The sequence below is a fragment of the Lacerta agilis genome, chromosome 17 (genome assembly GCF_009819535.1).
Source record: "Lacerta agilis isolate rLacAgi1 chromosome 17, rLacAgi1.pri, whole genome shotgun sequence".
In the NCBI taxonomy this organism is placed as follows: domain Eukaryota; kingdom Metazoa; phylum Chordata; class Lepidosauria; order Squamata; family Lacertidae; genus Lacerta; species Lacerta agilis.
The window spans coordinates 26,213,282-26,241,241 of NC_046328.1; the positions used below are offsets into that span (position 1 = coordinate 26,213,282).

A 27,960-nucleotide genomic window follows, 5' to 3' on the forward strand; every position below is an offset into this window, starting at 1 on the left:
GCCGTTTGTTTCTTGCAGTACAAATGCAAACCTCTAGGCCTAAAATAATCCCCCTCCTGCTCATTATTCCTACCCTGCTGGTCAACATTATTAGAAAAGCGGATCTTGCAAGAAGATAAAAAAAAAAAAACTAGTGAGAATATCTCTCATTTATTTAAAAGCCTTTGTCCAGCAGCCACTTTTTTAATTCCTGGTCAAAAAATCCCTTGACGCGAATCATGCAGGCAACTTCATTCACTTGGGTGACTGCTGTCCGCCCAGAGAGCTGTGTGATGAGTTCCTTCACTTCATTTTCAAGGGCCTGAGGGGAAATGGAAAAAAAGGTCAGAAAGTAGCATGATTCACCCACCTCAATTTCCTAATCACTGGCTAAGAACGGTACAGCCACCACTGTTGTAGTTGTTAAACAATCCTCAACTCTGCTACCAATAAGATCACAACCGCTTGCTCCGGATTAACCTGGAACTACCCATAGATAATCCACTTATTTTGTCATCCTAGTATAAGAAAAACCAATGGGGTGCAGTATGCAGGAGAAGGAACAATGAGAATGACACCTACCCAAATATCGCCTTCAATCTTTCTGATGACCGTCATCTTCCTGCACCCTCTGTAGGTAGTATCTGTGTAAACTGGGATATTGTGCATTCGTGACCTCCGTACAAAATAAGGAAGGTCAGGAGGTGGGTCTAGTGTTGGAGAAAGCAAAATGTCTGGATCTACAGATGGTCACATTTTATATAACTAAATCAAAGCACAAAGCAGAGAGCTGGGTATACTTGCCCCCACCCTTCCTCCTCCAATCCTCCACTAATTTTATAAACATTCCTAATTTGTGTAATTAATTAAAGCCACAAAACATCTTGAGGTTCTAGCAAGAGAATAAGGGAAAGGGGTGATGTGAATCAGAAGCAGGTAGAAGTACTGACTTAAAAGGTTTATACCTTGTGCAATAAATGAACTGTCACATACAGGCACCTACTAGTGCCAGACTTGCTTATCTCCAGTGACAGAATGATGTGATGTGCTTCCTGCTGCCTTCTGTATCTAGTTCAAACTTTACTTCCCAGGGTGCCAAAAGGATACATGTACAAACTCTTTCAGGGACCCTTTCCCTTCAAAAGCTAGGGGTGGGCAACTGCATCTTGCTATCTCCCTCGCCTATCACAGGTCAAGTTTGGCAGGTGGATGCAGCTGTATATGAAGTCAGTCCATCTTGTTCACTACTGTCTACACTCAATGGCTCTCCGGGATTTCAGTAAGAACTCTCCCAGGCCTACCTGGAGATACCACCCGGAAATGAACGTTGAACCCTCTGCATTTAAAGAAGATGCTCTACCAGTGAGCTATGACACTTCCTCTGACATCAAAATGACTTTTGACCACACGGTTCTTGCTGAGAACTTTGCAAACGAGACCAAACAGCCTGATCTGTGGTGCCTGCAAACCCTCTTTCAGCTGATCCAGGTCTTCAACCCCACACCTGATGCCATAAACGATGCCAGGGACAGGGCAGTTGGACCTGGTTGGGCCAAAATGGTCTCGTGAGTCTAACTGGGCCCTTGCCTAAGACTCTGAACTACTTAGAGCAATCAAGTTACCCCTTCCCCTGTATTTTACCTTGAGGTGGGCTCCATCCAGAAGGGGTGGGATAACTGTCATGTTTCGGGGGTACTGGTACTCGGGTGGGAGGTATAAGTCTCTCCACAAACCTATATTCATTAGTAGATTCAATAATCCCTGGATATTTCTGTTCTGTAGAGCTGGTTTCTGCTGAAGCTTGCCTCTGAAACACAAAGAAAAGATGTTAGTCAACTCACAAGAATTTTGCTTGGGGATAGCGTCACTATTTCTCTGCTGTAATAATGGCAGAGAGAAATGTGTCAGAGAGATATCAGTTCTTTCTTCAGCTATGGAGAATGAGAATCATATGCAGACAGGGGCAGCTGAAACTAAATGCTCCTAAAACATTATTTATAAGTCTTATTGAAGCATTTTGGCCAGACAGAATAGGCACAATGTTTGAAGGAGATCTTGCAAGGCCACCTAGTTCAACCCCCTGCTTGATGGGGAAATCCAGAGCTAGAACATCACTCAACAGCTTGCCCCAATAGATGGCTGCCTAGCACCCACCCCAACCCTCCTCTACAGCCACTCACTGCAGATGGAGACTGGAAAAACAAAGTTAATTTTGGAACAGTCAATTAGAAGCTGGTTTGGAAGAATTAGCCCGGCACACTCCAAAATTCTATGATGCGGGACCATGCATGGATTCTGTCCGGGGGCTAGTACTGCTAGTGTTCGCTATTCCTCTCCATCACTATATACATTTGAAGCATATTATTACTTTAAAAACTTCCAATGGTTCTACAGTCACTCTGCTAAATGCAACTGACTTGGGTTCAAATGCTTATTCAATCACAAAATTCAACTTGGGCCACTGCCTAACAAGCATCCCAGGAGAATAAAAAATGGGGCAAGGAAGAGATAGGAAGACGTCCATGTGTACCATCCTGACCTTGTAGAGTAAACAAATAAGGATAATAGAGTCTATGAAGTGTAGGGGTCAGGAGCCTACAGCCCACCAGATGTTGCTGGATTACAATTCCCATTAGTCCATAACCAAGCTTTTTGGGGCTAAGGAGAGCAGGGCTCCCAACAACATCTCGAGGGCCAAAGTTTCCCCATTCCTACATTACAGGTGACTGCGAATTCTCTACTCAGTATCCCAGATGATGTCAAATAAAATAAGAACCACTGCCCTCCCCCGAACACAGGTCTACCCGCACCGCTCATTTTTTTACACAATACAGAGCAAACATGGATTTGCGAAGCTACAAAATTCCCTTTTCTTTTCTTTTGGAGAGGAAGCTCTAACCGCTGAATTTCTGCCCCTGCCTTGAAGCTCCTGCTGCAGCGGCGGCGGCGGCGGCGTCCGTCTCGCAACCCAATCCCTGGCCGCTTCTTTCCACGGCTTTCCGCCTCCGCCCGCTCCCTCCCTCCCTCAAGTTGTGCTCGAGTCCCCTTTACCGTATGAGCTGCCGCCCAAAGTCGCTGCCGCCATCCTCCCAGCAATAGCCCCTTCGGCAGCTCAGCTCTGGCCAAGGCGAAAGCCAAAGTCGCCATCTTGGGGGGGGGGAGGAGGAGGAGAAACGCGGGTTGATGGCGTCAACGTGACCCTACCATAGAGAGGACACGGCGGCACCATAGAGACAAAATTTACGGCGCCAGCCTGGCCGCGCGAGAACACCGAGCCGAACCAACCATAGAGACGCCAACGCCCACACCGACCCCCCCCACCCGACCCCACTGCGCCTGCGCCCTGGTAGTCCCGCCCCATTTCCTGCCTCTTTCCTTTCCCTCGTCTGCGTGCGCGGAGCGGCGGCGACTTTTCGGCTCTCTCGGCTCCATTTTGGATCGGTGACTGAGGGTGAGACGGGAAGGGAGGGGAATCAAAAGGAAAATGGTGGTGTGGGGGCTCCCGGACCCCTGGGTCTCCTTGAGGCGGCCCTTAAATCCAGGCCTCCTGTTTGTAGAGGGGGAAATTTGGGGAGGGCAGGGAGTGGAGCCCGCATTCGACCTACTCGGAAGTAGACCCCATGAAGTGAATGAGCGCGGCTGACTTCTGGCCCTTGGCCCAATGGGCCTACTCGGAGCAGGACTGGCCTCGGCTGCACGTGGCTCGCAGGGCCCCGTGAAGCACGTGGAGATGGAGCGGGATGCGTGTTCCAGCGATGCGGGCGGCCGGCCGTCCCTGTAGCTTCGGCTTCCGTGGGGACAGTAGAGGATCACCCCGTGTCGGTCCGTACGCTGCGAAGACTGAGAGGCGACCGCCTGCGCAGGCAGGCAAAGGCCATGGAGCCGGTTTTAAAAGCCTGAGGAGCAAACGAAGCTGGGGGGGGGGGCGGTTTTGCCTTGTTGCCATTCTTACATGACCCCCTGTGTGTGGGTGCTGTTTCCTAAAGAAGGGGCATGACAGGTCACCGAGGCAAAAACGGGGTGAGGGAATGGAAGCGAGGAGAGAACTTTGCTGGAATGGCACATCCTTTCCCTGAAGTAAAAATTAGGGACTAGGAATGATCCAGATGAGTTTAGCTGGAGACTAAGGAGATAAGGAAGGTTGGTGTACAGAGGCATCGTAGGAGACCTTTATTTATGCAGTGACTAGATTTTCCTGTTGCCCCATAATCAACGTTCCCTGGGCATTATACTGTACTTATTTATATCCTGTCTCTCTCTCCCCCCCCCCCCACTGGGACTCAAGGATAAAATAGAAACAACTAAAAACATAGGCAGTGCATAACCGGTTGTAATCCCTCTTCTCATGGAGGTATTGTGGGGTTGGTATGTGTGAGGTTAAGGACATAATGATTGGGCGTGGGTAATTAAACACTTTGGGTTTTTTGTATTAGTATTTTTTTGAAAGGGAGTGATAAGAGCCAGGACACCTGAGTGTTTTTTATGTCACTGGGGGAACACACTGAACTCCTGGCTTTTCCTGGAGAGTGCAGTGGAGGAATGGGATTAAGAGTCTGAACCTCCTGGGTCCTGTTTTAAGATAGAAAGATAAATGGAGCGGCAGCAGGGTGTGGGGAAGAGACGGAAGAGCTTAATAAGGTAGAAAGCAGATGGGAATTGTAGGGAGAAGGCTGGATGGGTGGGGAGTAAGCCAGGATCCTGGTATTCATATTGTTAAGCCTGGTTGCTAAGGTGTGGGAAGGAATACAAGAGATATGATTTCAGAACTAGTATTTGGTCACATCCCCACTATACATTTAAAGCATATTTATGCCACCTTAACAGATGTAGCTCCCCCCAAATAAACCTGGGAACGGTAGTTACTTTACCCATCACAGAATTACAGTTCCTGTTAATATACTGCAGTTCCCAGGACTCTTTGGAGGGGGAGCCATGGCTGTTAATGTGGCAATGCTGTGCCTTGAATGGTACGGTGTGTGTGTGTGACCAGGATTCTCCGAAAGAGAATTAGGGACGGCTACCACAGAGCCTAGGGCTTGCCGATGAGAAGGTTGGTGGTTCAAATCCCTGCAATGGGGTGAGCACCTGTTCGAAAACACGTCAAAGTGCAAGTAGATAAATAGGTATCGGCTCTGGTGGGAAGGTAAATGGCAATTCCATGCGCTGCTCTGGTTCGCCAGAAGTGGCTTAGTCATGCTATCCACATGACCCAGAAGCTGTCTGCGGTCAAACGCCGGCTCCTTCGGCTAATCAAGAAGAGTGCCGCAACCCCAGAGTTGTCCACGACTGGACTTAATGGTCAGGGGTCCCTTTACCTTCTCACTTTGCAACGGGTAGGCCAAGACATCTCTGTTTCTGTGTGTGGAGCTGTTTGTGGCCCAGCAGATGGCACTGTGTGTTGTTCAAATGGGGGGCGGCGATAATCTTTGAGAGGAACTGTGTTCAGGTTGGCATTTCCTAGTGGACTCTGTTCCCTGCACCATATTTGGAAGGATACACACAGTTTTGTGAGTTCCTGAACCAAATTTAGGGGCCTTCCAGCAGTATCTTGATGGATCCTAAGTTGTTGCCAGGATGAGCACCAATAGCAGGCTGAACGGAGAGGCTTGTCAGCCACATCTCCAGTTCTGAGTTTGTTGTTGAACAGCAGCATTACCTTGAGGCCTGCTTTACGGAGTGGAGTGGGAGCTTCCTAGTCTAAAAGATAGGTGGGGAAACGCCAGTGGTACTAGCTTAAGAACCTAGGAAGAGCCTGGTGAATCAGGCCAATGACCCGTCAAGTCCAGCATCCTGTCCTCCCAGCAGCCAACCAGATGACTGTGGGAAACCAGCAAGCAGGATTTGAGCACAAGAGCCCTCTCCTCTCCTGTGGAGGACAGAGCATAGCCATTGTGGCTTGTGGCCATCAATAGACCTCTTTTTCAAGAATTTGTCTAATCCTCAAGAGGAAATGCTACACTTTTGCAACCTAATCTGATTACTGTTCTCCTCAGCACAGGTGGAACCATGCAACTCTTCATTCGTGCTCAGAATCTTCACACCCTTGAGGTGTCCGGGCAAGAAACAGTAGCTCACCTTAAGGTAAGGAACAGTTAACTTGTTGTGCTATTTACTAAGTGATTGTTCCACCTTTCTACCTATTGTTGTTCAAGGCAGCTTATAGCAATATTCCAAATAAAATAAAGCAAATCTGGCTAATTTCCTATTGCTGGAGAAGATAATACCTTCTCTCCCCCCCCCCCACCACCCTCTTAGCACCTTGGCAGCCTTTGTGAAGAGTGCTGAACTTTACTAGATTCACTGTACTTGGTTTGTTGCATAGCGATACCAAGTGTTGCTTCTGCTGTTCTCTAGTTGCTGTATTTGGAGTTGCGATGGGATCACCCCACTGGGTAGATTGGTCTGAGGCTCTCAGCACTTATATCTATAGTTTTGCCACCTTTCATTACAGCTTATAACTTTGTTTGCAGAAGTCACTTGGAGCCTTGGCTGTTTCTTAGCAGCCCAGCAGCCATCTGCTTGTGTGACCAGTTGCTGGGGGGTGGGGAAGGGGATATTTTGGGTCAGACGCCTGTGGCCTTTCAGGTCCTTCTAGGCTTGGGTGGCCTTAGGACCAGGTCTGTGGTCTGAAGGCAGCAACACTAGGCTGAGTGAGTGAGGCCTATCTGGGTCTGGTCAGTGTCTGGATGAGAGAACACCTTGAGGTCCATTGAACACACAGATGACACAGTGTGTAGTGGCTTCTCTTCCTTGCAGCTTGGGAAAGAGGCTGAGACAAGCAGGGCTTTATTGTTGTCCTCCCCACCCCCTATATTAATGTTACATTTTGGTGGACATTTTTAACCAGTTTGTATGTTTTTAATAGTTGAGTGTAAGCTACCTAGAGACTGTCCTTCATTCTGACAAATAAAATGCATGAACCCTGCAAACACATTCAACAGAACCTTGATGCAGCTGGGGGTGTTGGTAGAAGCGAAGCAGAGTGGTGGTGGTGGTGCTTAACCCATCCCCTCCCTGCTGTTTTTCCCTTGCTTCGTTTCAGACATACCCTTACAAAAATTCCCCAGGGCTTTTTGGGGGGAGGGCACACACCCTGCCCCATCTCTGCTGCCTTTTCCTTGAGGGAGTGGGAAGTTCACACACAAGGGCTACTGAGGAGTGGGCTGTCGATGGGTCCTTCCAGCTCAATTCCGTTTTCCTTGTCCGTGGCCTTTGTACCACCCTCCCTGCTGTTGCAATTAGAGCGGTGGGGTGTCTGGGTGACTCATATCTCCCTTCCCCTCCCCAGGCCCACATCGAGTCCTTGGAGGGCATTGTGCCTGAGGATCAGGTGATCCTCCTTGGCGGAACCCCCCTGGAAGATGATGCGGTCATTGGGCAGTGTGGCATCAGTGACCTCACAACGCTGGAGGTTGCTGCACGCATGCTGGGTGGTAAGTATGGAGCCCCCAGAACTATTTGTACCTAAGTGATGGCTGTTGGGTTCAGTTGGCTAGAAGGGCAGCAACTGCATTGCCCCAGATGATCAGAAGTCAGGATTTTGCCCTGCATAAAGAATGTGGAGGGTAAATTTTCAAACAATAACCTGGCCAGAGAGTGGGCTGTAGCCCTCCTGTGAAGGACTGTGCCAGCCTCTTCTCCCTGGGCCCAAATATTTCATCAACAAAGGTCCCGGTTGGCGAGATTTGCTTTAGCCCACATGCCCCCGGTCACTTCTGTCAGCTGTTGTGGTGCCTCCAGTGGCCTCCCTGATATCTTTTGGTGTTTCTCTCCTCAGGTAAGGTCCATGGCTCCCTGGCTCGTGCTGGCAAAGTGAGAGGGCAGACCCCAAAGGTAGGTCCTGTTTTTGTTTTCTACTGTGCGGGAGGATTCTGAGCCGCAAAGCCCCATCAGCATAATAGTTTTCCCCAGCATGCTCTTGAGCTAGCAGCTGCTGAATTTGGCCCGGTCCATAACTTAAGTGCCCAAATGTCTTCCAGGCAGGATTGGGCTGGGTGGAGAGTTGTAAACTCCCCAGCTTTCAGGGTGTGGTTCTGGGAGTTATGTATATCGGGCTAAGACTTTGCATGGTGGAAATTGAGGCTGCATGGCAGGGGGAATGGTGGTGAGCTGAATTCCTTGCTGTAGTTCAAGCAGATCTTTTACTGATGCCTGTTCGGTTTTGTTCTCCTAGGTTGCTAAGCAAGAGAAGAAGAAGAAGAAGACTGGCCGTGCCAAGAGGCGCATGCAGTACAACCGCCGTTTTGTCAACATTGTGCCAGGCTTTGGCAAGAAGAAGGGCCCCAATGCCAACTCCTAAGCAGCACCCAGTTACCTAATAAATCTGATCTTAGCTTGGACCTGGTGTTGGTGGACATTTTTCTTCCTTATTGGGATCAGGGGCTTTGTTTCACTTGAGCTGAGGACTGCAACCAGTTCAGAGGAATTGGGGCATTCAGAGTTCCAAAGTGGTGTAGGAGAGCTGAAAATAATGCCAATATATCACATCTGGCAACCCATGCGCCCCTTTGGTTGCAGATAGTACATGGGTAGATGAGTCTAAAAAGCCCAGGACACAAATTTTCATGGCTCTCTAGCGGCCCTAGTAGTATTGTATTTGGTGTTAACTCTGAAAATATACTATATTATGACCAAACTAAGCCCCCATTTAGCTATTTTAAAAAATTGTTTATCAGGTTCAATATTGTGGTCTACCCACTTCAAAAACATTCAAGAACTCGCCTGTCACAGCACAGCTGAGTGGAGAGGACTGGGAAGCAAGTAGAAAAGTGCTCAATGCCCTCTTTCTGATCACCCAGGGATATCTAAATCAATCTTGGGAGAGGGAAGTTCCTTTTTCAGGGTCAGAGTTTTTAGAGGGAAATACTGTTAAATACTGTCACCAGTTCACAATATACCACCAGCCACATTCATAAAAATAAGAAGCAAGCATATATGCATTTAAAATGGGCAAGCTCTCCATTGCCCCTCCATGATGGCATATTTCCATGGCTGGTTTTAATATGTAGCGCATTAGCCTCTACTATTTGACAAATCACTTCCACCAGGAGCTCACAAAATAAGAAAGTAATGGAGGGAGGGCCAAGGGCCAGCACAGTGCTCATTTAGTTTGATGTATTTTTAAGTCGGTCATTCTTGAAGAGGGCTTACAGGATGGACTGCTTTCATACAGAAAACATTTCCAACATGAGTATCATGGAGAAGGATTCTGGCTTGTCCTTGCCGTGCTGCTTTTATTCTGCCAAGGGATGTTTTATTGGAGGGGGGAGGACAGGAACCTGGCCATGGTCCAAAGTGGGCAGCCACAGGTTGACCACGGTAGTAGCATGGCAGTGCTAAAAACGCTGCTCTTGGAGAAGAAGGGAAATGCATATTACATGACCTGGTCTACTCCCTCTGCTTGATGGGGTGTGATTAGCTATCTAAGGTGGGCTTGAGTTGGGTTCAGAAATTGCAAGGAAACACTTGTTGCCGATTAAGCTCAAGCTGGACCTGGAAATGCTGCCGGCTGCTCCTCCCTCTCCCAATTGCTCCAGTCACCCCTGTTGCCCACCCACTGGTGTTGCATATTTCTCCCTGTCAGGTTAATGGGGATACTTGATTATCACGTTCGGTGTAAATTTCTAGTGTTGATTCTTCACTACCGCACTCTACCCCAATTCCTTTGAGGTCTCTGGAAGTTACATTCCTCTGCTTCCTGCCCCATGTCGCTGAAGGCATAAACATTCAAGTGCAACATTAGGCTGAACTGTTGACAACAAACAAACTGGTGCACAATCATATTTATTCTACATTGTTCAAAGAGCAGAAGGGGCTGCCACGCCTCCCAAGAGCTTGTTCCCCCCCCTGCTCCCAGCACACATTTTTGTATCCTGTGAAAATAGCTCTTTGCATATTGTAACTAGCTCAGGATTTTGGCACACACCTGCACAATAAATACCTGTTGGGTATTGGGGGAGAAGGCAGGGATGCCAAACTGGAGGTAGAGGTTTTGTGTCCCCTTCCCCCATCCTCCCTCCAGCAGAGATCTACAAGGAGCAAGTCCCATTAAGGAGGAGGAAATTGACAAGTGACCCCCCCCCTTGCCCTGGTTGTAAATCAGAAGGCAGTTAAGTAGGGGGGGGGGGGCTGAATGTGTGTTCTGCTTGGTGGGGCATTTCAAAGCAGCGTAGTACAGCGGAGACTGACAATAATATTTAGATGCCTATTACCGGTAGCTCCTGCACTCAGAAACACGTTTAAGCCTAAATCTAAAGGTAAAGGGGCCCCTGACCAGTCGTATCCAACTCTGGGGTTGCAGCGCTCATCTCGAGGGAGCCGGCGTTTTGTCCGCAGACAGCTTCCGGGTCATGTGGCCAACATGACTAAGCCGCTTCTGGCGAACCAGAGCAGCGCACGGAAACGCCGTTTACCTTCCCGCCGGAGCAGTCCCTATTTATCTACTTGCACGTTGACATGCTTTCGATCTGCTAGGTGGGCAGGAGCAGGGACCGAGCAATGGGAGCTCACCCCATCGCGCGAATTCGAACCGCCGACCTTCTGATCAGCAAGCCCTAGGCTCTGTGGTTTAACCCACAGCGCCACCTGGAGCCTAAGCTTAAATCTAGCGCAATAAATTAGTTCTATTTTTTATTACAGAAAAATCAGGGGAAAGCGCGAACGCAGTCCCCCACTACCACAAATTATGCAGTCGAGTTTCCCGCATTTGGGGAAATCGCAGGGGTCAGCACACCCGCAGTGCAATGGATGAGCCTCACCCTGGGAAAACCACCTTCATGATCATGGTGTCTCCCCTGCCAGGTAAGTATGAGTTGGGAGAGCTCAAGTACCTCCTGGGCACTCTTTGGCTCTGCTATACAAGATATGGTGACCTCTCCTAAGCAGGTGCAATAAACCACTCTGGTAGAACAGCAATGCTTCCATATCCAATTGTCGTTAGATTTATGTCTTCAGGTGCTCTAAAGTCCCCGGTCTTCGCTCCGGTTTTCCTCCCACAATGCACTGTTGTGGCTAGATTTACATACGTGAGTGCGTCTGCGCGGAAACCAGTTTTCAGGGGACGCGCGCACAGCCTTCTGGGACTCGGCGCCCTCCGGCCCGAGAATGACCGGAAACTCCCGATTCGCAGCAAGGTACCGGTATTAACGCGGAAACCCTTTACAGCCTGTAAAGCCGGAAATTTCCGAACGCGCTCGGCATCCCTCGGCTGTCTCTTCTCCGGCATGGATTCCGCGGGTTCGAGTCCCGCGCCAGACTTTCCCTGCGGGCACTGCCAGGCCGAGCGAGCCCCTTACACTTGCCCGCGGTGCCACCTCCGCTTCTGCTCCGTGCCCTGCTACCGGGACCACGGCTCCTGCGCCCAGGACTTCCAGAGCCGCGAGCTGGAGCTAAGCCTCCGGGGCCTTCGGGGGGACAAGGCTTCCCAGCGCCGCCTGAGAGAGGCCCTCTTGCGGCTGCAGGAGCTACGCGAACCCGGGGATGAGGGCCTTTCCATAGGCCTCAACCCCGACGTGGAGCAAGAGGAGGCGCTGTGGGAGCAGCTGAGCCCCGGCCAGAGGAAGCACTTCCAGCGGCTGCTGAGCAGCGGACAGATCTCGAGACTCCTGCCCGCCTGGGAGCCTTGGTGGGTGGGGGGCAGGAACTGCGATGGCGCTGCCCTGATCCAGGAGCTCCAAGGGGACTCCAGGGATGCTCAGGAGCAGGAGCCCCACCAGCACCCGGAGGCTTCTTTGCAACAGCCACCACTTCCCACCCACCCAGAAGAGGCTTCTACCACCAGCACCCGGAGGCTTCGACAGCAAGCAGTGCCCACCTTGCCATCCTCCATCCCTCCGCTGGCCTCCCTGACTCGTACTCCTGCTTCACCTCTGGTCCGCTTCCAGCTGCCCAATGTTCTCTATGCCTATGCCTACGCCCTGGCGCTGTACAACGGAGAAGCAGATGAGGCAGAGATGCTCCCTGAGTTTTGTGAGACGGTCCTTGATGTTTCTGGGGCTCTGGGGGCCAAGCAGGTTTTCCACTCTACATCCGAGGCCCTACAAGCTGCCCTCCAGGCACTGGCAATGGGGCAGTACCCCGAATGCCTGCTGGGCAATGCCGAGGTGATGGTGGCCGTGGCCCAGATTTTAATGGGGGAGTGCCAGGCCCAGCAAAAGGGGTTCAGCCTAGCTGCCCTCACCCACATGGCTCAACTGCTGAGCAAAGGGAAGAGGCGGCTGCCTGCCCAGGACCGAGCCAGAATCTCTGTGGCCCAGAAGAAGTGTGAGTTCTTGCTCTCCTGGGTAAATGAGAATGAGGTGGCTCTGAGCCTCCTTGCCTTGGAGGTGCAGCAGGAATATCATGCCCACCTAGACATGGTCAAGGAGGTGGGGGCTGTCAGCCAGGAACTGGAGCGGATGTGGGGGGCCAAAGTGCCTCCTCCTAAGAAGCCCCTGATAGAAGAACTGGACTGAATTCAGGAACTTTGACAGCTGTCAGATGCTCACCAGCTGGCCTGGGAGGGAGTTGGGGGGAGAGTCCTGCTGAAACCAGATTAGACTTTTGAGCAGGAAATTGAATAAACACTCTGTAAACTGGATCACATATTGGATTAGACAAGATTATCCCCTTTTCTGTCTCACTTCACGTTGACACCTTGAAACAGAGCAAGGCTTGGGTTTCAAGAGGCACTTGTAGGGGCTGCCGGTGTAATAAATTAGTGAACTTTCTTGCTGTTTTTGTTTCATTTTTTAAATCAATGGCCCAATCCTATGTGTGGTTAGTTGGGATAAGGACGGTCCCACTGTAACTAGTAGAGCTTACATTCTAGTGAATACATTGAGTAGCCACCCTGCAGACTGCCCTGATTGTGAAGAATCTTACAAAGTGTGAATGGATATTGAACTCAGCAGGGCTTACTTCTGAGAACATGCTTTAGGATTAAGGCACACCTAGTGGAAGTATTAACAGCCAATGGGTTTAGAGTTTAATAATCTGGAGTCAGCATATTAAAACACAAAGGTGTGTTCCTTGCTGTAAAATAATGAGTGAACATGTGATCTGTTGATTTGAGGGAAATTAGCCGTCACTATCATTACTGTACTGAAATTACGGCATTTGGGCAACTTTCTTGTATCCAACCGTGATGTAGGAGAAGAAGAGAAGAGGAGTTTGGATTTGATATCCCGCTTTATCACTACCCGAAGGAGTCTCAAAGCAGCTAACATTCTCCTTTCCCTTCCTCCCCCACAACAAACACTCTGTGAGGTGAGTGGGGCTGAGAGACTTCAAAGAAGTGTGACTAGCCCAAGGTCACCCAGCAACTGCATGTAGAGGAGCGGAGACGCGAACCCGGTTCACCAGATTACGAGTCTACTGCTCTTAACCACTACACCACACTGGCTCTCCACTGGATGTGGAGAAACTACCCTCTTGGTAATATCTGTGTGGACTCTGCATTCACTATTGATGTTCTCAAAGAAGTGTGGAGCAGCAGCTTTGCCAAAATTACATTCCAAACCCTGCAGAGTTTTGAATATATTATTTATTAAAATAAGTTACATTCGCTCATTTCTCCCACCCCTTTCAAAAATGCAAGTAAATAACCCCCCTAATTTCCCACCCAGCCAGGGAAATCCAGTTTAATCCTTAACCCACCAGCATCTACAGACAACTCTGGTGTGCTCCAATTCCTTCTACTGCCCTGTTATGCTTCCATTGACTCTTTAGCAAATGGCTGTGTGTGTGTGTGTGTAAGACAAGAGAAAAAAGGTTCAGCTGCTCCATGCACACCTGAAGCACCCAGCTAGAACTAAATTAAGATTTTGCATAAATTTGAAATTCTGCAGACTTGACTGCAAACATTCCCCTAGCCTAGCTGAAATGGTTAAACCTGACAAAAACTCAGAAAGTTCCCTGGTGTTAATTTGCTGTTCAAGAAACATTTGACTTTCAAAAGCTACTTTAATAAACCTGAACCTCTGCTGTGTTACCAAAATCGGTGGTTACTAAAATCTAGTCCCCAAAATCCAAGCTTGATTAGAAATCGTTCAAAATCCAGATTGAGAGTTTTTATATCGCTTTCTGAATGTCTAGTGACATCCATAGTCAAAAAGCGGCGTTAGCTATTTTTGCCATCCCAAAATAAATTCAGTTCTGTTTAATATGTCAGTTAGTACAGATTTCTTAACTTCCTATAAACAGGAATCTGCCTTTTCCACAGGTTAGTAGCACTGGTCACAGAAATTGTGCATGCCAAAGATCTCAGATTGATTGATTGATTTGTTTATTTATTTATTTATTTATTTATTTTTGTTTCCTTAATTAACTGGAAATGCTTCTGGTCCTTACAGCTGCAAAATGAATTGCGGTGGAATCTCAGTGGCCAGAGAAAGGGCAGAGCAGCACTTCCAGTTGGTTGCAGCTTGCCAAATGTCTTTGATGTAGCTCAGTGCTCTGCTGCATTGCAGAAACAGAATAAATATGTGAAGATTGACACAGTAATTCCAGTCTTGTAATCTGGGCTCTTGCTGTCTGCACAGAATAAGGATTTTTTTTTTTAAACCACAAAAACCAGCAACACAGAGTTTGCTCACATGATCTTTGCGGGTTAAATTTGTGCAAATCAAAAGGCGATTTCTAGATTGAAATGTCCCGATGGGCAATAGATAGGAAGCAAGAGAGCCTCTCGTTTCCTGAAAGAAGCAGGCCGTGTTGCCCTCAGTGGGTCTTGGAACCGAAGCTGCAGCAGGCTGAGGAGCCCCCCTTCCCACAGCTCCCGGAGGTGGGGAGGGTGGTTGTGACCCCACAGTGACGACCCCTGCACCCACTCCTCTCCTTGGTTGAGCCTGTTTGGGCATGGGCTTCTCCAGGCAGCCAGAAAGGCTGGATTTCCGTTGTGGTGACCAGGGCGAGAGCCGAGTTGTCAAGCGATGGCTCAGTAGAGGTAGGGGAAGATCCGGTAAGGGACGCGGCGGCAATACTCCTGCCAGGCGAGGCCATACTTCCTCAGGCACTGGTGCTCGTCCCGGGCTTCCCGGTGAATCAGAAGCAAGGTGAAGTAGAGGACATAGAAGTAAGGCAGGATGTGGGTCAGGCCTGAGGAAAGGAAACAGAATGAGGAGGCCATTGGGGAGGAGGCAGCGGAGACCCTCTTTTGGCTATTGGGACACACAGGAACCACTTCAGATTTCAGTGCAAGGAGGCACAGAGAATCCCATTTAGGGGTGGGGAAGAGAGAAAGAAAAGGGGTCTCTCGGCACCAGCAGCCTTTTCTCTCTCTCCCTCACCCCAGCTTTTAAGATCCAGCCAGATGAGTTTGGGGGGCGGGGAAACCCTGAAAGCTTCCAAACTATTTTGTAACATTTAGGTTGGCCTAAAGGAGGTATTGCTGTAATGTGGATCTTAATGTTTTACCTTTAACTCCTGTGTAACATACATCTAGTGTTTCAAATGAAATGCCATTCTTTGCCTGGTGGGTTACTGCGAGGAAGGGGGGGCCAGTGCAGGGGTGTCTCCCCCAGACACCGCTGGACTACAACTCCCATCAGCCCCGGCAGCAGCCAGCATGGCCAGTGGTCAGGGATGAGGATGTGGGAGCCCACCTGCAGGCTCCCACTCCCTGGTTTAAGGCTTGAAAGGCTGGAAGGTGATGGGAAAGCTCTTACCGGGATTTTGCAGGGCATAATATGAAATTATATGGGGTATATTTAATTTTCTATGTGTTTTGCTTGTTTCTCTCCAAAGTGAGGATTTTGAGAGCCTCCCAGCGGTTACTCAAAGGCCATGAGAGTCATGGACATCAGAAAAACGGGCACTGCTTAACTCTGCCCCCTCAGAATTTGCGATGACATGTATAGGATGGTTGTCTTTTTCTTTAAGGAATCACAGCAGCTCTGTCTACCTGAGGGGATGCTGTCTCCTTGTTCTCCTTTCTGTGCCTTTGGCAGCTTGACACACACTATGTGTAAGGTCATGTAATTGCCGGTAATGGTGTTGTGTGACCCTGGTGAGTGGGCCGGGCACTGAGATTCTCTTCCTACAGAGTGTGGTCTGGATATTGACGGAGGGGGAGAGAGGCTCCCACTTACCGCAGGGCAAGGACCACGCAAAAGCCATGATGAGGTCTCCCAAGTAGTTGGGGTGCCGCACAAACCCCCACCAGCCGGACACCAGCAGGCGCCGTCCTGTGGCCGTGGGGATGGTTCGCAGTCCTGCAAGGAAGCAACATTTCTCTTGTGAGATCAAAGGGGTTGGGAGAGTTTCACAAGGCATGCAGGTCCTCCAAAAGCAGGAGGCCAGCCAAGCTCCGCTTTCGCAACAGGGAGGAATACAAAGCCCAATATTCCAGCTCCCTTCCACAGGCAAAAGACGACACCCATGCGCCCACTTCTCTTCAGAAGCAATGGCATTTGGATTTTAAATGCAGGTGCTTTTCTGAGGCACATGCCCAAGGGAGCCTATGCATTTTAAGAAAAGGAACATTAGAGGCCAAAGGTTACAAAGGTGCAGGGCACAGCTTGTGTGTCTCCCAGCAGGGTCCAAACAGGCCACAAGATACAAAGGAGGACAAACCAGCAACTTTGGGGTCGGCAGGATTCCGGCGAAAGGCATTCTTCTGGGAGTTGGCGCCACGGAAAATGGAGTAGCCCAGGCCTGCAGGGTTGAGAAAGGGGGCGAGGGGAGAGTGAGAACGGGCTGGCATGAATGGGCAGAGCAAGCTAGAGAGAAAGAGTGGGTGGAAGGAGCAGAGCTATGAAGAAAAAAAAAATTAACACATGCACATTTGCATAGATATTGTTCAGGCCACATTCATTTTGCTTTTCTTTAGCACTCTATGCACAGCCTCTCCCTTGGCCCTCCCAAACTCAGGAAATAATTGTTTCTGGGTAGCAGGCATCATCCACACCGCGGCTTTGGCACTGGGTAGGGGCACTCGGCAAAGAGGGGCTGCCTATCTTTGACACAGTGGAAATTTTTAATATTGACTTTTTGTTTTGTAAATGTACAAAGTCCCCACTGTTTACTATCAATTGATTACAGCTTTATATCCCTTCCCATTCTGGAAGCTTAGTTAACAGCAAGTTGGTTACGTTATTAGACCCCTGCCGGGAAAAGAAAGTTGCTGAAGCTTGGCAGGGAAGAAAACGTATTCTGTGCATGCTCAGAGGCCCTGTTTGCCTCCCAACTCACCGTTTAGCAGGGTGATGCCCCCAGCCATGGGCAGGCTCAGCTTCTGTGGGTGGGTGACGAGGAAATACGACTGGAGGGTGTACAAAAAGGGCACCCACGTCAAGTCCCCAAAAGCCAACATGAAGCCAAAACCGTCATGGACGATGTCCATCGTGGTGAGAACAGCCTCCTTTGGGAAGGAAGAAAAGCCTTTTTTTCATCTGGCCCAGGAAAATCCACCAGCTCTCAGTCCCCACTAAACAAACCCACTGCGAGCCACACACTGGGGAGAGGGTGCATTTCAGAGAAGTGTCTACAGAGCAAACAGGTTCAGGTGATTTGAGGAAGCATGTACTAGGGAGGAAAGGTAAGCCTTCCTCTCCCCCAGGGGCGCACCCCAAATTCAGAAGGAGAAACATGAGCAGAATCGAGGCCCACTAAGATGAAAACAGCCCAACAGGCACACATTTTGACAGTTTCTCTTTTTGTGTTGTTTACAGCCAAACAGGCAAAAGAAGGTTTATTGAGCCCCTAGGAGGCACTAGGGAAGGGGAGCAGTTTGGAAATCCCTGCTTTTGCTCCTGTTTCTTTTTTTAAAAGACAAAAGCAAGTTTCTAGTCCTTATGGAAGGAAGTGCAGGAAATCACCAAACAACAACAACAACCATACACAGGTGTCATATGTAAACTCAGCCCTGCCTGGCAGTTCCTGTGACACATCTCCGTGGCACAAACCGAGGAATTAAGGCTCCCTGAAAAACTCAGGCCGGCCGGCCGGCCATTTCAAATCCCACCGTCTGCCAGACTTGCCTCGTGCCATAAGGCATCCACCACGTAGAGAAGCTGGAAGCCATTAACGAGGATCATCGCCAAGGAAGGGCTTCCTCTTAGCTCCGTCTCCTTCACCAACATGGCCATGTTAATCAGGGCCTACGAGAGAGCAGGCAAGCAGCGAGTAGCAGAGGGGGGAAAGCAGTATTATCCTCATCGCCATTAGTAGCAGCAAAAGCTACAGCTTGTGGCACACCCCTCAACTGTCCCGTTTTAAGCAGGACACCCCAGATTTACAGAAGCTGTTCTGGCTTCCGATTGGCTCCTGGGGTGTCCCATTTTGGCTCCTGCGAGAGCATGGCCCTGAAAGACAATCTGAAGGCCATCCAGTTAGGGGAGGTTGCTGCCAGATCCACACCTGCTCTACGGGCTGATTTGAACCTTCATCTCCACAGTCCTCACCCAGCGCTCCAACCACAACACCATACTGGATCCCAGTTGTGTCGGCTGCCTGATCCCCAGCAATCCGGACCCCCCAGTATTGCGGGGGGGGGGTGCTCCTTGGCACTGCCACACCAACACAAAGGGGTCACTCCCCAACCCTGCCTTCTGCTACCAGCGCAGGGATGCCTACCCATCCAAGGAGACCCGGGCGCAGCTCACAGAAGAACTTCAGGTCGAAGGTATCGATCCGTGGGTTCAATTCGTGCCCCATGAAGAAGTCGTAAACGGGGTTTCCTGTGGGATGGGGGAAGAGGCAAGCAGGAGAAATCGCCGTCAAAATCACTTTGGGGAGGTGGTCCTGACACACCCCTCTAGGCAGCTGCACCCCCATGAAGCCAGAAAGTTGCACCCACATTTTCAGCATATATGCTCAGAAACCAGAGGAAGAACGCACAGCCTCCCAGAATGCTCAGCAGCTGATCACCTCTCAACGCAAGAGAGCCCATGTGGGGTAGGGGTTAGAGTGATGGACTAGGACCTGAGAGACAAGGGTTCAAATCCCCACTCAGCCATGAAGCTCCCTGGGTAATCTTAGGCCCTATGCATTCCCAAAGACCATTCCAGCCTATTTGCATTTTCCCATGTGTTAATAATGATGCAAATTACATGTACAAAGAGATAATCGCCAACTGGGAATAACAATTTGCGTCCCCTGGTTATTTTTATCATTTTTACACGTAGCAATTTTTATACCGTTGCCGTATAATAATAATATCAGCAAAAATAATGCTACATATGTGGTGTACGCTTTTCTGCAAAAACTCCTGCCTATAGAAATGAATGAGCCTTAAAAGTACTGCAGGCCTCTCTGTTATTTTTGCTAAATGATGTATCATCCCCGGGAGACGGTCCTTATCCGATTTTGCCAGCCAATTCACGTGAGGAGAAAACAGCTTCAGTCTTCCCCCCCTCCTTTTCTTTCCTGCCACCCCATTACCAGCTTGCACCAGACACGGGACATTTGATGGGCTTTGGCCATGCCCGTCAAGTCGCTAGTCCCTGCCGGGGTGGAGCTGGCAAAGGAGCTCAGAAGGAGCCCTGTGTCATGTTTCGCACCTCACCTGAGTTCCCGCCTGGGGCCAGGGCCGCCTCTGGGGCAAGCAAGGCCTTGAGGTACAGGAGGGCGCTGAGTCCGAAGGCAACGAGGGACGCAGAGAAGGCCAACTGCAGGAAATGGTCGTGGATGTAGCTGAGGCGCAGTCCCGCAGCCAGGCCGGCTCCAACCACCAGCGCTGTGACCACCATGGCATGACAACCTGAGAAATGTGGGGCAGGGGGAGAAAGAGGGCAAAGCAAACAAACAACGACCAGACATCAATTTATCATCCCTCTTCCTCCCCCCCTGCTTTCCTAAGCTGATACAGTGGTACCTCGGGTTACATACGCTTCAGGTTACAGACTCCGCTAACCCAGAAATAGCGCCTCAGGTTAAGAACTTTGCTTCAGGATAAGAACAGAAATTGTGGTCTGGTGGCACAGCGGCAGCAGGAGGCCCCATTAGCTAAAGTGGTGCTTCAGGTAAAGAACAGTTTCAGGTTAAGAACGGACCTCCAGAACGAATTAAGTTCTTAACCTGAGGTACCATTTTACTGATATGGTTAAACATGGGGAGCATCACGAGGTGGCGTTTAATAAAATGTTCTCGGTCTTGAAACACTGGGATATGCTGAAAGGCCACTCAGCACCACATCCCTCCCAACTGCTGAGAGCCACCAGCAGCACCCCTGGCGGCCGTCTCACCTCTGGGGGACCTTTCCCAAGGGTGGTGGGTACCTACCATTAATCCGGTACTGGAGCCGGGTCTTGTCTCGCAGGGGGGTCCCTTCTGTAAGCTGTTGAAGACACGTACAGATGCAGAAAGTGGTGGTGGGGTCTTTGTTGCCAGGAAAGCAGGGTGAGTTCTTTATATCAGGGTTTCCCAAACTTGGGTCTCCAGCTGTTGTTAAGACTACAATTCCCAGCATCCCTGGCCACTAGTCCTGCCAGCTAGGGATGATGGGAGTTGTAGTCCGACAACAGCTAGAGACCCACGTTTGGGAAACTCTGCTTTATATGGAGCCAGGGGGAAGCCTCTCTGGTGGGAGAGGAATGCTCAAAACGCGCTTTGTGAAAATAAAAAGACAGAGGGCTGCTTTGGCCTTTCCCCACGACTCAAGGGTCCCTCTGTAGCCAAGGGCAGCCACTGTTTTCTCATGCCAATTCCCAATTTCTGCCATTTTACTAGTAGGAGCAGCTAGCCTTTCTCCCCATTGAGCAGATGAGGAAAACTGAGGCCAGGCTGCAGAACCTTACTGCAGCGCAGGCAAGGAGGAGTCCGTGGCAGAAGCCAGGGAAAATCCCTTGAGAGTGTGGAGGTCTCCTTACCTTCCCCATCGGGAGCATGTATAAGAGAGCTTGCAATCCAACCCAGGCCAAGACCAGGGCAAAGTCCCGGGGGTCCCACAGGGAGCGGAGGGTGGGCAAAGGATGGGGGATGTTCAACAGGCTGGCCTGCTCCATTCTGCAAGTCAGCAGGAGGTAGAAGACAGTGGTGGGCATCAGGATAATAAGGAGGGCAGCCCCTGTGATGAAAAAGGATGGAGCGGTCAGAAAGGGGAAGAGACAGAACCCAGGAGTCCTGCATCCCCTGCCCACACCATTCCCAAGCCTCCCTAATAGAGGATTCCTATACCTGACTGCAAGATTGCTAACCTCTCCTTTGATCCTTGTAACAGGGCAGGCAGAAATGTAAAAGGTGGATTTTTTTCCTGATGTGCAGAGGCAATGATGGCAAAAAGCTTTACCAGTTGAATTTCTGATGGAGACCTAGTACTCTCCTCACTACCTCCTTGGGAACAGGTGGAGAGACCCTGTAGGCACCTCCCTGTAAAACACAGCTACACCTTCGATTTAAATGTTTTAATAACAGACCTGTAGCTCTCCTAGTCAACCTAAGAGGCAATTTTCAGCAGCCTGCAAAACTACAATTCCCAATAGACCAGGGCAGGTTCATGCATCCTTCATCATCCAAGAATGGGACCCAAGAATTCCGTCTGCTTCATCCTTCCTCTCCTAATCACAATGACAAAATGGGTGGAGGGATGTCCTAGCTTCCAACTCCCCCCCACCCCACAAAAATCATCCACCTTTTGATCAGCACTGCCTGCTCCTGCCTCTTTCGGAGCAGCTTGATGTGCAGACATTATTAGCAAGGAGTCGCCAGGTTTGCTTTCCTGATGTGAAATCAGCTGCTGATTTCAGCCCACCAAGCTGCTGTTAAGGGCACACAGCTTGGCTGGAGTCAGCTGGTTACCCTCCCTTATCGCTGGACCTCCTTCCTCTCTTCCAGAAATGGAGAAAAGAGCCCAGGAATCCTCCTTATACAGTACAACATGGTGAAACTATGGAACTCTTCCCCACTGGATGCATTTGCATGGCTTTGAAAGGGGACTAAAGGGGTAAAGGGACGCGGGTGGGTTAAACCACAGAGCCTAGGGCTTGCCGATCAGCAGGTCGGCGGTTCGAATCCCCACGACGGGGTGAGCTCCCATTGTTCGGTCCCAGCTCCTGCCAACCTAGCAGTTCGAAAGCACCTCAAAGTGCAAGTAGATAAATAGGTACCACTCTGGCAGGAAGGTAAATGGCGTTTCCGTGCACTGCTCTGGTTCGCCAAAAGCGGCTTAGTCATGCTGGCCACATGACCTGGAAGCTTTACGCTGGCTCCCTCGGCCAATAAAGCGAGATGAGCGCCGCAACCCCAGAGTTGTCTGCGACTGGACCTAATGGTCAGGGGTCCCTTTACCTTTACCTTTAAAAGGGGGCTAGAGAGATTAATGGAGGAGGCTGACAATGCTACTAGGGAGCTCTGCTTTGCCCTCATGGTCAGAGGCAATAATGCTTCTGAATGCTAACTGCGAGGAATCACAAGCAGAGAGAGGGCTTTGTGATTCTTTTAGGGGCATCTGAATGCGTCCTTATAGATCACAATCTACAGCAGAAGATTTTCGGAACTCGGGGGTTTCTCAGGGATCCCTGGCTCTTGGCCACCCAAGAAAGAAGGCAAGATAGCCTTGGCACATCCAAAGGCTCTTAAGTGGGGGTGCTATTCCGATTTAGAGGGGGAGGTGGTATGACCTGCTCCTTAAAAACAAGAGGAGCCTGGGGAGGGATGAGAGAAAGGTATTGTTACAAAAGCAGAGTCCATGGGGTTCCAGGATCCCTTTGGAGACTGTCATAGCTTTAAGAAATATGGTTTATTCACCTATTTACACCTTCAGTCTGCATGGAGGGAGTCCAGATCTTAAAGCATGGTCATCTCAAGCGGAGCTTGTCCCCCACAGCAGTGCAACCCTGGCGTCTCTCCCAGCCAGCCTTCAGCCAGCCTGCCCAAGAGGGATCCCATTCCTTCTTCTTTCCCCTTCTTCTTCCCAGCGAACCTTGCTAAAAAATTCTATTTTCTTCTTGTCATACAACACCAAGTTATCCTGGCAACCTTCTGAACCCCCAGTCTCCGTTCACACCTCAAGGCAAGGGGGTGGGTGGGGAGAAGGACAGTCCTCTTGCATTGACAATGGCCCTCAAGGACCCTGTATATTTTTTTCTTAATGGCCCTAAGCTTGGCCAGTTCGTTTGGCATAGGATAGCTCAGGAATTCCTCTGCAGCCTGTATTTCTCCCTTTGCCACCCCCAAATAATAAAAATCCTACCATTTTATTAATTTCTAAGGTTTAGCCCCTGCACCCAATCTATAACAGTATTCATAGAATCATAGAGTTGGAAGAGACCACAAGGGCCATCCAGTCCAACCCCCTGCCAAGCAGGAAACACCATCAAAGCATTCCTGACAGATGGCTGTCAAGCCTCTGCTTAAAGACCTCCAAAGAAGGAGACTCCACCACACTCCTTGGTAGCATATTCCACAGCTCTCACTGTCAGGAAGTTCTTCCTAATGTTTAGGTGGAATCTTCTTTCTTGTAGTTTGAATCCATTGCCCCGTGTCTGCTTGTCTGGAGCAGCAGAAAACAACCTTTCTCCCTCCTCTATATGACATCCTTTTATATATTTGAACATGGCTATCATTTCACCCCTTAACTTTCTCTTCTCCAGGCTAAACATACCCAGCTCCCTAAGCCATTCCTCATAAGGCATTGTTTCCAGGCCTTTGACCATTTTGGTATTCTTCTGCCTCCACCCACCCACCCACCCTGCTCTCAGCCTTCCCCCCTCACCTAAGACGCCTCCAAATTCCAGCTCTCTGGTGCGGGGAACCTTCAGTCGATCCATTGTCCTCTTGAGCAGGTCCTGGGCCAGAAACCTCCTCTTGCAAGTTTCCCCGGTCTTCAGTGACCGAACACAGACCTAGAGAAAGAATCCATGAAGACTAAACGGAGCCCCTTGAGACAAGCCTCTGAGTATCCCCCCCCCCATGTGTGTTTCGATGGTCGAGCTGATTTGGATCCCCTGTTAACAGAAGCCACATTCTTTCTAACTGACTGTGCCTTACATGCAAGGCCGCCTGGCCGTGGAGTAATTCCGCCCAGGTCCCCTTCTTTTTTTAGACATTAATCACCAGGAGGGCACAGCCAACAAAAGCCGGCCAGCTGGAGGCTGGGATTCCAGAGGAAGGGCATGCTTGTGGGACTGCCATGACTGTCCAGTTAGACATCCGCCACTAGTCTACCTCACAGGGCTGTTGTAAGGTATGCACAGCATTTTGTACCCTTTGGAACAGACCTCCAGTCGATACAACGTGCTACTAGTTCGTGAGCACCTGTGAAATGCCTCTCATAGGAACACAGGATGCTGCCTTTGGCAGAATCAGGCTGTTGTCCCATCGAGTTCAGTATTGCCTCCACTGACTGGCAGCATCTCTCCAGACTCTTTCCCAGGCAACCATCATAACCAAGAAGGATGTTTCGTATGCAAAACAAGTGCTTGGCAAGTCCACCTCCCCTTTCCCAGAAAATCTGCAACTCAGGATAAATATTTTGGGTGCGATTATTTCAAACAGCAGGTGCAAAGTGTAACCCCTACCCTACCTCTTGGGGTCATGAGCTCAAGTGTGTGTCAAACTCCTCACTTAAGTCTCCTGCTGCACAAAATTGGAATTGGCGCTTGCCAAGGTTGAGCCTCAGCACCCATTTCTGGTACCAAAGCACACCTCTCAAAGTTACGATCAGGTGCCTCTGAGCATATTGGGAGTGCTTGCTCTCTCACCACTAAGCCCTTCAGACACATCTGGACATTGTTAAGACAAGGGACAATGTGAGCCCCATCACACACCCATCCTATTCCTCACCTTTCCTCCTAGGAGTCCACCACTGTGGTATTTTTGTCTTCACAGAGAGTGTGTGTGACTGGCCCAAGGTCACCCAGAGAGTTTCATGGCCAAACAAGGATTTGAATTTAGGCATTCGTGGTCTAGGTTTGCCAACACACCACACATTTAAAGCATAATTTAAAGCATCTCTGCCCAAGGATCCTGGAAACTGCAGTTTGCCCCTCGCAGAACTACAATTCCCAGCACCCTTAACAAGTTACAATTTCCAGGTTTAGTTGGGATGTCTTTAAATGCCTTTCAACACACTGGTTCTCAACTGAGCCCTCGTCCCTGTGAAATTGTTGGTTGATTTGCTGCTTCCAAAAGGAATCGCCCTTTCTTCTCCTCCTCTCCTTTGGAGTCCTGTCAGTTTTGTAATTTAGCATTAAGAACCTGCTAACTGCTTTGTTGTCTCTGTCTCAAATTCTCAGCCCAGTTCCCTGTCTCCAGCAGAGAAAGCAACCCTCAAACAAAGAATCTTCCGGATCCAACAGCCTGTGGCACATTTGTCCTCATAAGCGAGAGAACTGCCAACCTTTGAAATACATGGCTTTTGCATGCATTTTGAAAAACATGGCTTTTTTGTGTATCTTCAATAACTATTAAACCACGTGACAAGGTGCATGCTTGAAATCTGTGCCATTTGCATCACCCCAAAGTGTCTGCACCCCAAATACAGACACAGCAGGCACCATACCCTTCCAACAGCTTGACTTCACCCCCCCCCCAAAAAAAGGCACACACTCCTGAAACAGACTGAGAACAACAACATTATGAGGTACGGTAATTCAAGGTACTTTGGGAGTCTGAATTTGTGGCGCTTCTGACGAGGACAGTTCTGCTGCTGATCTCAATACATTTGAAAACAGGGAGATGTCAGGTGCCTTGCAGGGCTGGATGCAGGATCCAACCCTTATAGGAAGCTGCCATACTGGATCTTGCCTGCCCAGCAGCCAACCTCAACATTACATAGAGAAATGTGTGTGAATGAGAAAGAGAGATTGAACCTGGCCGGGGCGGGGGCGGGGGCGGGGGATCTTTTCCGAGCAAAACATGCGCCCTCCCATTTGAGCTACCGCCACCTTTCCCCTAAAAGAAAGGAGCAAGTTTCCAGTCCTCATGTTTCTGTAGAAAAGGCGTCTTTAGATAGGAAGGAAGGCAGCTGCGTTGCCTCATTCTCCGCCGGACCTTGCTGCGCCTAAGCTCCGCATCCACCGACGGCACTTCCAGACGGGGGCCTTTCCCAGCACGGCGGAAGCGTTGCTGGCGAGGATGCCAATCTCAGGTTGGGCTGGGCCTTTCGGGAAGGTCCCTAAAGCCACCCTCCCCCGCGGGGGCGAGGGATCACAATCCCCTGCGTGGCTTGGGTGCACCCCGAGAGGGACCCGATCATGTCTGCCCCACCCACCGGCCCTCCAGATCCCGCCAGCAACAGCGGCGGCATCCTCTGGCATGGGAGAGGGGACACACCGGAGGAAGGCTTACCTGGAGGCGGCGGCACCTGGAGGCGGGAGGCGCTCACCTGTCTGTCCCGGGCCCGGCCACCTGTCCGCCCGCATCAGCCCGGCATCAGCGGCGCCACCCTCTGCCCATCCTGTCCCTATCCCGGAGCAGCCAATCGCGCCCCGGAGGAGGAGGGCGCGGAGCCTATCAGGCGACAGGAGGCGGGCCCGCCTCGCCGCTCATCCCGTCCCGTCCAGCCCCGTTCGTGCCATCCAGGTGCCCGCAGGAAAGAAATGAAATCGTGGTGGTGAAAAGGGGAGAGGACAGAAGGGGGGACGGGGACGGTGGTGTCCCAGGCCTCCGCTTTCGCCGCCCTGAGTTCCCTTGGTGGTGGAAGAATGCGCTAATGAGAAGGAAAAGAGAGTGCCTGAGCATACGCAGAGTGCAAAACGCCTCCTGCTCTAATACATTGGAGATCAGTGGAGAAATAAACACCAGGACGCGTCGAGATGGCTTTTTAATCTGGAGGCTAGCCTTTTGCTTCTAAAATGAAAAAAAATATGCTGCCTTCAAGTCTCCGTTGAGCCACAGGAATTTTACTTATTTACGTCACACCTTTTTTATGCGAGGCAGTATGCATGAGTCGGCTCTTCTATTGTAAGTGGCCTTTTAATTAAGGCGCTGCTTGGAGTCTCGCATCTCAGCAGCACCTGCTTTCTGCAAAACCAGCTCATCCACATTGATGTGATGGTGGCTGTGGCTGTTTGTCCACCTGGGGGCGCTGCAGCATAACCATCGTATTACCGGTATCTCCTTGGCTGGCCTCAAAGGCCCCAACTCCTTGTAGCTGAGGTCCCTTCGCCCCCCCCCAATAATAATAATAATAATAATAATAATAATTGAGGGGACCACCCCTTCCCCCATTTGATGTGCATTGCCATTCAAATGGTGTGTGAATGGCATGTGTTATAGAAAAGGCGTGGGTTTGTTTTCCCTTTGGCTGCTCAGATTTGGCAAGTCGGTTTTTCGTATAGGGATATAGACCATATCCGTGATTACCAAGCTTCTGCAATCAAGCCCAAGGCAGTGTGCCATCGCAAGGCAATCTCCATTCAAAGTAGCTGCAAGGAGAAATTTTTAGGAGTTCTTTATGGAAGACCCACATAGACCATACAAAATAGGAAATTCTTTGCAGTAGCACCTTAGAGACCAACTGAGTTTGTTCTTGGTATGAGCTTTCGTGTGCATGCACACTTCTTCAGAATTTCCTATTTTGTTTCGACTATGGCAGACCAACACGGCTACCCACCTGTAACTGGAACCACATAGACCATGTGTCCATTATTCTCAGTACAGCGAGTTTGTTGAGAGGGTGCTGTGTGTGTCAAGTTGATCAGGCCTGAGACACACAAGAACTTTTGCTTTGCAAAGGGAATGCAAGGAGACAAAGATGAACAACTCAACCTCAACCTCAACCTGGGGGGGGGGTCTTCCTTTGCAAGGGAATGTATGGGGGGAAATCCAGACCAAAAATGAAAGTTCAAGACTTTATTACCTACCAAAATATTGAAACAGTGAGGTGTTTTCTCCCTTGTGGAGAATGACTCTGGGAAAAAGGGAGAGAGAAGCTGGAATGAAGCTTATTTCCCTACCTAGCAGCACACAAACCCTAAATTCATAGTTCCAGTTACAGGTAGGTAGCCGTGTTGGTCTGCCATAGTCCAAACAAAATAAAAAATAAAATAAATCCTTCCAGTAAATCCTTCCAGTGTAAATTCATACACACTCAAGAGTTCACACACCAAGGAACCTGAGTAA

General features: G+C 49.9%; 4 protein-coding genes and 1 non-coding gene across 5 annotated transcripts; 2 read left to right on the forward strand and 3 right to left on the reverse strand.

Moving 5' to 3' along the window:
* Positions 1-124: 124 nt before the first annotated feature.
* MRPL49 (mitochondrial ribosomal protein L49) lies at positions 125-3,141 on the reverse strand. The gene is made up of 4 exons (XM_033136382.1): positions 3,031-3,141; positions 1,621-1,786; positions 562-689; positions 125-301 (listed from the first exon to the last, which is right to left on the reverse strand). The coding sequence occupies exons 1-4, from the start codon at positions 3,124-3,126 to the stop codon at positions 155-157; spliced, it is 537 nt and encodes a 178-aa protein (XP_032992273.1). The 5' UTR covers positions 3,127-3,141; the 3' UTR covers positions 125-154.
* Positions 3,142-3,313: 172 nt separating this feature from the next.
* On the forward strand, positions 3,314-8,318 carry FAU (FAU ubiquitin like and ribosomal protein S30 fusion). The gene is made up of 5 exons (XM_033136383.1): positions 3,314-3,430; positions 5,978-6,060; positions 7,268-7,412; positions 7,757-7,812; positions 8,153-8,318. Exons 2-5 carry the CDS (start codon positions 5,986-5,988, stop codon positions 8,276-8,278), a joined length of 402 nt encoding a protein of 133 aa, XP_032992274.1. The 5' UTR covers positions 3,314-3,430; positions 5,978-5,985; the 3' UTR covers positions 8,279-8,318.
* Positions 8,319-10,623: 2,305 nt separating this feature from the next.
* LOC117039357 lies at positions 10,624-10,787 on the reverse strand. Its single transcript, XR_004425773.1, has one exon. It is a non-coding gene; the product is annotated as a U1 spliceosomal RNA (small nuclear RNA).
* A 371-nt stretch (positions 10,788-11,158) lies between these two features.
* On the forward strand, positions 11,159-12,685 carry ZNHIT2 (zinc finger HIT-type containing 2). The gene has a single exon (XM_033135876.1). It carries the CDS (start codon positions 11,202-11,204, stop codon positions 12,429-12,431), a length of 1,230 nt encoding a protein of 409 aa, XP_032991767.1. The 5' UTR covers positions 11,159-11,201; the 3' UTR covers positions 12,432-12,685.
* A 2,104-nt stretch (positions 12,686-14,789) lies between these two features.
* TM7SF2 (transmembrane 7 superfamily member 2) lies at positions 14,790-26,255 on the reverse strand. Its single transcript, XM_033174847.1, has 11 exons — positions 26,185-26,255; positions 23,609-23,738; positions 20,766-20,962; positions 20,179-20,233; positions 19,463-19,657; positions 18,532-18,635; positions 17,937-18,056; positions 17,149-17,317; positions 16,531-16,611; positions 16,047-16,169; positions 14,790-15,054 (listed from the first exon to the last, which is right to left on the reverse strand). Exons 2-11 carry the CDS (start codon positions 23,661-23,663, stop codon positions 14,894-14,896), a joined length of 1,260 nt encoding a protein of 419 aa, XP_033030738.1. The 5' UTR covers positions 23,664-23,738; positions 26,185-26,255; the 3' UTR covers positions 14,790-14,893.
* Between the last annotated feature and the right edge of the window lie 1,705 nt (positions 26,256-27,960).